The following is an 11,405-nucleotide window of genomic DNA, read 5'->3' on the forward strand; positions in this document are numbered from 1 at the left end:
AAGGCCCCAGTACCACTCCTGGAGAAACGACTACAACGTCTGTGAGTACCACAACTACACCAGGCCCCAGTACCACTCCTGGAGAAACGACTACTACAGGACCAACTGGTTCAACATCTATTGGTCCAGTCACTCAGACAACTCCCCCTACAACTTCAGTATGTGTCTGCATCGTGAATGGAACTTCTTATAATCCTGGTATGTTAATCTACTTTATCTCACTGTTAGACTGAAGTTTGTAAACCAATTCAATTAAATTCAATTTTATTTGTATAGCGCCAAATCATAACATATATGATCTCAAGGCACTGTACATAGACAACATCAAGGAGAGCAGAGAACCCCATCAGTTCACACAATGAGCAAACACTAGGCATCAGTGGAGAGAAAAAACTCTGACAGAACCAGGCTCAGAGATGTGCAGTCATCTGCCTCGACCGGTTGGGGTGAAAGGAAAAATGCGGGACAGCGGAGCGGTGGGGGACAGAAAGGGGGGAGAGTTGATATTGTTTGTTCAGATTGACCTCAGTGACACTAAGTGACCACACGAGGCAGCAGAGGACCAGCAGCTCCTGTGTCCTCGCCAGCTAAAATCACTCATCTATCTTCATAAAATGATTTCCAGTACAATTTATACAACTGAACAATGCTGAGGAAATATGGGGAGCAAAACAGAAATTAGTCTTTGAAAATAGGATAAAATAGGATGCTGGTTATTCTCCAGCAGACCGTTCTGCTCCTGAAATAGCCAGTGAGAAGTCATTCATTACTAATTACTTAACTGTCCACTGAATTGAAAAGAGGTGCTTATGGATAATCGTTCTTTAATACAGGGAACCTAACTTTAATCTCCCATCTTTTTCTTTTTACAGGTGAGATGGTGTACAATGTCAGTGATGGCGGTGCGTTTTGTTATGTTGCTACTTGTAATGCATCGTGCCAAATTGTGGTGATGAGCGAAGTTTGTGCCACAACACCTGGCACAACTACTACTGCGATCACTACCACTACAACAGTCTCTTCCTCTACTCCCACCCCAACAACAAGCGAGTCTACAACTACCCTTGACTGCATCTATGAGGACCCACCAAGAAAGGTGTGACTTCATTTATTGATAGTGATCTCAGTGTTTCCCCTAGTTTACAGCAGAGAGACACCGACACAAACACTTTGTCGTTTCTTTTAATGACAGCAGTTAGTATGACAACTGAACAATTAACTGACCCCATGCTTTTTCATCCTCTTCCAGAACGGAGAAACCTGGAAGGTTGACAATTGCACCACAGCTGTTTGCAGCAATGGCCTTGTCAGTAATAAAAGTACAGAGTGTCAAGAAGTGCAAAAACCCATCTGTGCCAGTGGAGACGAAGCAGTCAAGGTTTACGATGAGGACGGATGCTGCTTCAAATATGAATGTCAATGTAAGCTGAAATCCAGGTTACCACTTTCGGTCTGCAAAGGCTTGACCAGGCATGGATGCAGAAAATTGAGAATTGACTTGAAATTTTGGAAGATTTAAAGAAACTGTATCCTATAACAAATAAGCAGACATGCATGCAAAAATTTAATTTATTAACAAGTTTAAATGACTAAACAGACCCAACTGTAAACAGTGGCTAATTGCCCATGATTTCCTGCACAAAAGGATGTTTTTATACGAAAGGTTTGGGACAAATACACATACTCCATACCAAACATCAAATTTTCACACCTTCACATTAATAGCATTTAACTAGTGAAACAAAGTCAGGCTTTTATTTTGCAATAGTCAGATGAAATGAAATACATCAGTGAGGTTACATGTCACAGCTAAAAAAAAAGAATCTAACAGCATTTCTATTTTTAAAATGTAAAAGCTATGCATGTTGCATTTACTTCTTTAAAACCTTTTATTTGTGGCCCCTTCACGTTTTGTTTATGTCATTTTTGTAGGAAATTATATAGAAAATCCCACTATGAATAATTAAAGGAAAATGATGAGTAAATGGTCTCATCAATTATATATATGTAGTACCAAATTAGCCTCGGCAGTAGTAACTACTACCTGCTAAAGTGATTCAGCAATGGATGCTAAGGGTAAAAAGACATTGTGAGCTAAAACAGTTTCTGCTAGTTGCGCTTTTTACTAATACCTTTCCTATTTGTCTCTTCTGCAGGCATGTGCACTGTGTGGAGTGCACAAAACTACAAAACATTTGATGGAAAAACCTACAACTTCAACAAGAACTGCACTTACTACCTGGTCAAAGAGAGTATTAATCAATATAACCTAAGTGTTATGGTCAATAACCATGAATGTGATCCCTCAACTGGGCAAATATGCCAGCAGGATGTCATTGTGGAGTACAAAAACACCGAGGTCCTCTTGACCCGACTGATATCTGACGGAACACTTGTAAATGCAGTAAGTTAATGTGTTATGTGATGCAGTGCACAGTTAAGAGTCAGAAATGCTGCTGTGCTTGGATCACTGTCCTCACTCTTTTGTGTTTTGTATCCTTGTCCTACAGGCGTTTGTGAATGGCAAACGTGTTTATCCCACTTACAGGAATAAGGACGTGAGAATCACCGCCACAGATTCAGTGTTGAGGTTAAGGTTAAAGAAAATCGATTTCAAAGTGATCTTCAAGTGTTCAACAGTCGTCATTCGCATGGGCGAAGAATTTCAAGGAAAGACTGAGGGACAATGTGGTGAGTTAACACCATAAATAACTTCTGATCCTTACCCTAACCTCGTTCAGTGAACTCTCATGGGTTAAAATCCTGGACATGTCGTCAGGGTTTTCTGAGCAGTGAGCGCCGCCAACTGGGACCCCTACAAGAATCAAAGCCAACAATGTCCAACTTAGTTTAAATATTCCAACTTAAATAAAAGTATTTTCAACAAGTTAAAAATACTTAAAAATCCTGAAAACATGCATTCATCACCAAAATTTAACAAAGCAAAAAAAATGTCAATATTTAACAGAGGAGTCTGGTGTATTTAGAGACAGCACTGCTGAAAGCCAGCCATTGTGACCTCATTCACTGGTATTTCAGTTCAGTGACAAATCTTTTTAACGATTCCCTTTCACCCAAAACAATTGCTTTATGAGTCACTAGTTTGTGTTTGTGTCCCACAGTTTCACGCAGCTGAGATATGATCATTCTGCCCACTTTGAGGAGGAGCTATGAAGTCAGGGAAAACAACGTGACCGATACCAAACTGAGTCGAGTCGAGCCGATCTAGAACTGTATAACAGAAAACTGCCATTTGATATATTTTATTCTTTATTGCGTGTCAGGCAAGCCTTCGCGATGTGTTAATGGTGTATTGCTGATATCGCAATGACGATGAGAATGCGATTTATCGAGTCAGCTCTTACACCAAGTTCCATTGCTCTGGCATTTACTGCTTCTTGGTCAGTCTATGAACAATGCAGCCCCACCCTTGTACCATCAATGAATCATATCTGCTGTGGCATGAGAAGTCAGTGCTGTGTCTTCATCGCAGGAACCTGTGACAACATCCAGTCCAACGACTGTCGATCTCCCAACGGTCAGGTGGAAGACTGCCAAGACTCTGCTGAGGACTGGGCTGTCCCTGGTCAAGACTGTATAACCACCACGACTGTCCCAACAACACCCATAACCACCGTCCCACCTTCAACAACACTGTCCACATGTAGACCTGCCATCTGTGACCTCCTTACCTCCAGGTAACAGCAGCAAAAGATGAAGTGTACACTATTTGACTTAAGTACAAACAGTAGCAAAACAGGTGATATAGACCAGAGGTTTCGATTTGTGCTCTTCTCTGCACTGATGCAGAGGGCACTATATTATTATTATTATTATTATTATTATTATTATTATTATTATTATTAAAAATCTGCAGAGAAAGTAACTGCACCTGGCAAAGAGCTGTCTCAGAAATACATGTGTACAAACACAAAGCACCGGGCACTCATCCACGTTGTGTTCTCATCCACAGGTAATAATGTAAATCAGAGAGCCACACTAACAATAGTAATTTGAACAAATTATGGATCAGTATAAATTCATTTAAACTTGATTTTTGGAAAAAGTGGCAGCCTTAAATCACAGCATATCTTATTCCAAGGTACGTCAGGTTGGCAGACAGGTTAGGCGGCTCAGGATTTTCAATTTCAGGTTGATTTAACCTCTCCTCGTGTGTCACTTTGCTTGTTATTTCCTTCTAGTGTGTTTGCACCATGCAATGAATACATCTCCCCAGGACCCTTTGTGGCAACCTGTCAATCTGACATCTGTAACTACAATAATCATACTTGCGAAAGCCTCGACGCCTACGCCACAGAGTGTGCCAGCGAAGGATACTGCATTGATTGGAGGAATTCGACCAACGGACAGTGCGGTAAGACCAATACATACAATGACAAAACTTAAGTAAGGGGTGGGTGATATGATGATATTAGAACGTGAAGGATTAGAATGTGATGATGATCTACTAAAGCAGAGAGATCGTAGCACATTCTATGCATTGCTGTTCTATGCTTTTGCACGGACACATGTCCCAAATGTCACTAGTCTGCTTCATGCCTGTCCTAGAGAAACAGTGACCGACCAATCATAGCGTACTATGGGCATCAACTAACTAACTTGAACAATACATTTGTTGTGTGGAGTTCTTTAAAGTTGTAAACATATCTTACAGAAATCAAGTGTCCAAAGAACCAAGTGTACAAGGCGTGTGGTACCACTATGGAGCCTACATGTGACCAAAGGTAAGTACACTTGGTGTGTGTGTTTTCCCAGGTATCATCAGTAGACTGATGAATCAGTATTATCAATTAACTGGGACTTAATTCCCATTTTTAGGGCAGCAACTAACGATCATTTTCAAAATCTGTCAATTACTTTTTCAATTAATTGACTAATATGGAGCAAAGAAACGAGAAAATATTTACATTTAAGAAGCTGAAAAATCACACAAACCCTTTGTAATTATTGAAAAAAACGATTGAAAAATGATATTAGTAATTGATTAAGTGAACAATCGTTCAAAAACTTAATAAATAAAAAGCTGCTGTGATTTGACCATAGACAGAAGGGCTGTAACAGGCATTTGATTATTACTGGAGTACTAACTATTCTGAAAATCGAGTCATCGGTTTGAGTGTTTGGGTTTTTTAAGTACTCAATTAATGGAGAAATAAATTGATGGATTAATGGATTATGAAAATGAGTTGCAGCCCTATTTAACAGTGCAACAGTTATCGGCCCAAGCACTCCAATATGTCAGAATATTGAATATCAGCAAAAAGCCCCTACACAACACTAATGTCTGCACTGCAGTGCAATTATATACAGTATTTCCAATTAAAAGAAATGAAGTTTTAGTGACTTTAGTGATTTATCAGGTTTCTGCTGATCATTAAAAAAGGCAGAAATCTGTAAATCAGTCGAAATCCACAACAAAAGTTGTGATTCTCCTCAGTGTCACACTGGAGTCACACTCCTCCTCCTCCTCCTCCTCCTTCATCATTACCTGTAAATGACGAGCGTTTCCATTTGTAACATCAGATACAACGACATGAACCAGGCCAATTCAACCACAGAGGAGAAATACGAGGGCTGCTTCTGCATTGAGGGCACCACATTATTCAACCCAGTCCATGACAAATGCGTTAATGCCTGCAGTAAGAAACAAATCAGACCTAATACAAATAAAAAAATGGTATTTTTTATTTCATACATTATTAAGGCTTTTAACCTGACAAACATTTGCTTTTACTTGACTTTCAGATTGTGTTGGACCTGAGGGAGAACCCAAAGAAGTGAGAAATCTGAATGAAGAAAACACCCACATTCATTTATTCAATATTGTTATCGTGAGCTGTGTGTCTTAACTCTGTGTGTGTGTGTCCCACTCAGGTTGGTGAAACCTGGACAAATAACTGCAAAGAATGTGTGTGTGACAAGGACACCCTGAGCGTCCAGTGTGAGCCTGTTCAATGCCAAATACAACCGACCCCCAACTGCTCTGAGGCATACCAGCTGGTCAATAGGACAGTGGACTGCTGCACTGAGGAGCTGTGTGGTCAGTTGCAGTCGTCACACACACACACACATACACAATGAACGTGGTAGTTTATTGATGTCACACCTGTACTTCTGAGCTGTGTTCAGTTTGCTCATGCCGCTATGATGGCAGGAAATGCTCTGGGGAAAAATGAACAGTACCAGAGCTTGTGTCAAGCTGTAACAGTTCACTGTGCACAGATCGAGTGTTATTATCACAGAACCTGACAGAATGGAGACAACTGATCCTTATACTGCCCCCTGGTGCTTTTCTCCAGTATGGAGACAGGCAGGCACAGCAGACATTATACCAGACCTGCAGCATTGCATAAAAGACACTTAAGTTTTTCTGATTCTCCATGTCAGACATAATCAGTGTTCATACTAAAGATAGACTGAATTAACCGGGCTGGTATTTCCCATTCATAAATAATTGGCAGTTATTACAAATCATGCATTATTTGTTCTCAGAAACCAAGTCACTAAGTCTTTATTTTTCCATCCAACAGTTGTATTTTTGATTAGCCTTTTCCTGTTTATACATACTTTATGAAATTAACCCATAAATTACAGCCCTACTTGATTATCAAAATAGTTGATTAATTAAGTCATCGATTAATAATGGAATTGATTCATTGTTGCAGCCCTACGAGTGACTATTGACTTGTACTTGTACATTGGCACCCTCTACAGCTATTGTTTTATTTTATTTGCACAAAGAAGAATTTACATCTGCTATGACAGGAATATGAAAGATATTATGTTAATTTCACTCCAGAAAGAATTTAATGATTTAGGCACAGGGAGAGTTTGATATTGCTCATTCCAAATTGATTACTAAATGAACAATTTTGATCATCTTAAAGTCAAAGTGATATCTAGTGTTCATCCATAGATCTGAAAACTAATCAGAAAACTATTTGTCTTTACAGTTCCTAAGGACGTATGTGTGTACAACATGACGGTGTACAAGGTGAGAGCATGCACGTGTCATTTACGATGAGTCCACATAGTCAGCGACAACGATTGTTAAACTTGCTCGACTTTGCCACATTCAATAACTGATGAATGAATGAACTACAGGAAGTGCTGGAGGGGCAGTGAGCCCATTTCTCCCATTGTTTACACCCACTGCTTTCTGAACCAATGAATGAGAGACACTGCTGTGCAGAGTAGCTCTGGGTAAGTCTTGACTAGTCCATGATTTACCAAGAGCTAGTCTGCACAGCAACATTAACACAGCAAGTATTTACAGCTTCTTAAATACGAAGATTTTCTGGTTTCTTTGGTTCATATTACAAATAAATCATAATGTTGTTTGTGAACAGACAAGACATTTGAGCAAATCATTTCCAGGTTTGAGAAACACAGATTAATCACTCATAACATATGAAAATAATCAAGTTACAGTCCTTACACAATTATAAATGAATGTGAGAGTGAACCGATCATTGTGTGTGTGTGTGTTTTATAGCCTGGTGAAAAGATACCAACTCCAGAAACACCAGGGCCAACAACCACCACCACACAACCAGAAACAACCTCACCACCCGGACAAACAACCACAACAGCCCCATCGGGAGGACAAACAACGACAACAGCCCCATCGGGAGACAACAGCCCCATCGGGAGGACAAACAACGATAACAGCACCATCGAGGACAAACAACGACAGCACCATCAGGACAAACAACACAACAGCACCATCGGGAGGACAAACAACCATAACAGCACCATCGAGGACAAACAACAGCACCATCAGGACAAACAAACAGCACCATCAGGAGAAACAACAGCACCATCAGGACAAACAACAACAGCAACATCATCAGGAGAAACAACAACTGCACCATCAGGACAAACAACAACACCATCAGGAGGACAAACAACAACAACAGCATCATCAGGAGAACAAACAACAACAGCAATATCAGAGCAACCATCAGGACAAACAACAACAGCACCATCAGGACAAACAACAACAGCACCATCAGGACAAACAACAGCATCAGGACAACAACAACAACAGCACCATCAGGACAAACAACAGCACCATCAGGACAAACAACTACAACAGCATCATCAGAGAACAAACAACAACAGCAACATCAGGAGGCAAACAACAACAAGCAACACTATCATCAGGAGAAACAACAGCACCATCAGGGGACAAAACAACAACAACAGCACCATCAGGAGAACAAACAACAACAGCAACATCAGGCAAAACAACAACAGCACCATCAGGAGGACAAACAACAACAGCACCATCAGGAGGCTAAACAACAACAGCACCATCAGGAGGACACAACAACAACAACAGCACCATCAGGAGGACAAACAACAACAGCAACATCAGGAGGCAAAACAACAACAGCACCATCAGGAGGACAAACAACAACAGCATATAGAGGCTAAACAACAACAGCACCATCAGGAGGACAAACAACAACAACAGCACCATCAGGAGAACAAAACAACAACAGCAACATCAGGAGGCAAAACAACAACAGCACCATCAGGAGGACAAACAACAACAGCACCATCAGGAGGACAACAACAGCACCATGGATACAACAGCCATCAGGAGGACAAACAACAACAGCAACATCTGAAACAACAACAGGAGGACAACAACAACAGCAGGAGGACAACAACAACAGCAACATCTGAGGAGAAACAACAACAGCACCATCAGGAGGACAAACGACGACAACGGCACCATCAGGAGGACAAACAACAACAGCAACATCTGGAGGAGAAACAACAACAGCACCATCAAGTGGACAAACAATAACACCATCAGGAGGACAAACAACAACAGCACCATCAGGAGGACAAACAACAACAGCACCATCAGGAGGACAAACAACAACAGTATCACCTTTGTCTACTACACCATTTGTTCACAAACCTGGGCCCTGCCAGGAGTGTTACTGTGGACCTAATAAAGATCCCGTCACTGGGTTGAACATGATTGGATGCCAGCCTGTTGTCTGCAACACCAGCTGCTCTGAGGTCAGTGCGTACAGTCTTACACACAAGTCTTTCTTCCAGTGACACACACTGAACACAGGGATGCACTCACAAAACTAAACTAGCAAATATCGTCCGGGACTGGGCTCAATATTTCATTGAGACAACAAGCATTTAAAGAGATTTTAAGAGACAACAGCTTCTTTGTAACACACGTCAATATCCTTCATTTAGTGTATTTGAAGATCATCATAGATGATGTATGTCAATATCGAAAAAGATATACTGTGATAAGAATTGTTTTCCCAGCACGGACAAGAACCTCATTTTAACCAGAGGCTCAAAAACTAAAGTGTCTCATGTCACACACCAGTACGTTTCCTGACATCTTGTGAGGCAGGATGTTGCTTGTATTGGTCCATTATCAACACACACACACACACATTTCAATGAAGCCAAAATAAATTTTGTCTCTTGATTTTAATTTCTTCCCTCTCATTTTGTCTCTTTTTTGTCATTTTGTCTCCAGGGTTACGAGTATATTCCTGATCCTGAGAAGTGCTGCGGGAGCTGCGTTCAGAAGAACTGTATTCATGAATTCGATAATGGCACAGTCATTGTTATGGAGGTTAGTACTGCACCTCACATTGTCATGGACATACATTTCTCCTCAACAACTCATATAGGGCTGAATGATTTTCAATAAATATCAAATTGCGACTGTTTAGACAGGAATTGCGACATGATTTGTGATATCAGGGGGAATTGTTTTTACATCATTATTCTTATTTTCATTCAAAAACCATTTCAAACAAGGCAATCAGAGATGGCAGGCTTCACCCCATTCACGCAACAAGCCTCTGTCGGCCTCTGTTGGTCATATTGGTGTGGATAAGTGTGGATACACAAACAGACAGACACACAGAGCCACTAAAAACAATACTTCACTCCCACTCCGTGGGCTGAAGTAATGATTACTGAGTGATATTTGTGCAGATCTGTGAGAAACAAAGAAGTAGACGTATACATAACAGTGGATACATTGGTTACAACATGGCGGAAAGACAGCGTTCCTCATGGTGTTTCGCAGGACTCGTCTAAACTAGGGAGCTGCCGGAGAATCTCTGGAGAATGTCAGGACTTGAAATCAGCTTTCTGAATTGTTTTTGCTTTCTGCAGCCCAACACCAGTTATGTGCCGCCGGAAGACAAGTGTACGGAGTATCAATGTACAAAAGTCAACGGAAAGATTAAGGTCACTGTGATTCAGAAAACCTGTCCTCCTTTCAACCCCCTGGACTGTGAACCTGTGAGTATCTGAAACATCAGCAGCTCACCTCCCTTTCCCCTGCATGTCACACGTCACATGACACTGTCCATGTCTAACACACACGGCTTCCTGTCTTCCTCCTCCAGGGCACTGAGACGACCGATGCTAACGGATGTTGCAGATCTTGTAAGTGTGCTTACACAAAGAGTGGAAAGTTAACGTTTGAAGACAAAGCTGTGTACGATCATGTTGACGTCATTGTTAGAGACTTAGAGTTTGCTGTGTGTTCCAGGTAAGATCAGGACCATCTGTGAGCTCAAGACTACTGAGACCTACATCAAAGTGAATGACTGCACCAGTGATCAGATGGTCAGTTTGTCACACTGCGCCGGACTGTGTGGAAGCACATCCAAGTGAGTCTATTCAATATCAAATACAAACTCTACTACTATGCTGCTAAGGCTCAGGGGATTTTCTCAGTTAGAGCAAACCCAATTCTGTCTCACTCAGTGTTAATGGAAAGGTTCAGTTTTTGTTTTTGAAGGGTTGTTTACGGGGGTCACATGAGGTCCAACAGGAAACTGAAGTCTGTAAACCACTCACTCTCGCTCACCAAAGTCCATAGAGAAAATCTGTGATCTCAACAGCACAGAACACAGTCGATCCGCTGCTGCCTCCATCACTAAGTTCAAATGTCAAATTTTGTCACTTGTGTGTGTGTGCAGGTATTCTGCAGCAGCTAACAAAATGATGCACAAGTGCGAGTGTTGCCGGGAGGACGAAACCGAACAGAAAGAGGTGAACATGAACTGCAACGATGGCTCCAAGAGGAAGCACACCTACACCAAGGTGAAGTCATGCAAATGCACCGTGGCAGAGTGTGTGCCAGGGAGCGGGGGCAAGTAACAGCCCCGGCGGGAGCATACCCGCCGTGGCTCCTGACTGATCACTGGACTGACTTCCCTCCGAACACGATACAAGTCTTAATTTTAAATCTTTAAACTTTTCTCAGATTTTTGTTGTATTTATAGCTCAACATGCTACACTGATTAAAACTTCCTTCATCTCAGGATTTTTCTTCACTGAAAGTAATTAAAATTATATTCCTGCAATACAAA

General features: G+C 41.2%; 1 protein-coding gene across 1 annotated transcript; it reads left to right on the plus strand.

The window, feature by feature from the left end:
- The first annotated feature begins 6 nt into the window (after positions 1 to 6).
- Positions 7 to 11,405, plus strand: LOC122764446 (intestinal mucin-like protein). Its single transcript, XM_044018580.1, has 19 exons — positions 7 to 198; positions 873 to 1,096; positions 1,250 to 1,421; positions 2,157 to 2,404; positions 2,511 to 2,691; positions 3,494 to 3,698; positions 4,203 to 4,375; positions 4,676 to 4,745; positions 5,545 to 5,660; positions 5,767 to 5,798; positions 5,896 to 6,061; positions 6,975 to 7,015; positions 7,517 to 7,861; positions 8,872 to 9,060; positions 9,548 to 9,646; positions 10,198 to 10,326; positions 10,434 to 10,473; positions 10,580 to 10,700; positions 11,013 to 11,405. The coding sequence occupies exons 2-19, from the start codon at positions 878 to 880 to the stop codon at positions 11,191 to 11,193; spliced, it is 2,727 nt and encodes a 908-aa protein (XP_043874515.1). The 5' UTR covers positions 7 to 198; positions 873 to 877; the 3' UTR covers positions 11,194 to 11,405.

This window comes from Solea senegalensis, unplaced genomic scaffold (assembly GCF_019176455.1).
Source record: "Solea senegalensis isolate Sse05_10M unplaced genomic scaffold, IFAPA_SoseM_1 scf7180000017412, whole genome shotgun sequence".
NCBI classification, from domain to species: Eukaryota; Metazoa; Chordata; class Actinopteri; order Pleuronectiformes; family Soleidae; genus Solea; species Solea senegalensis.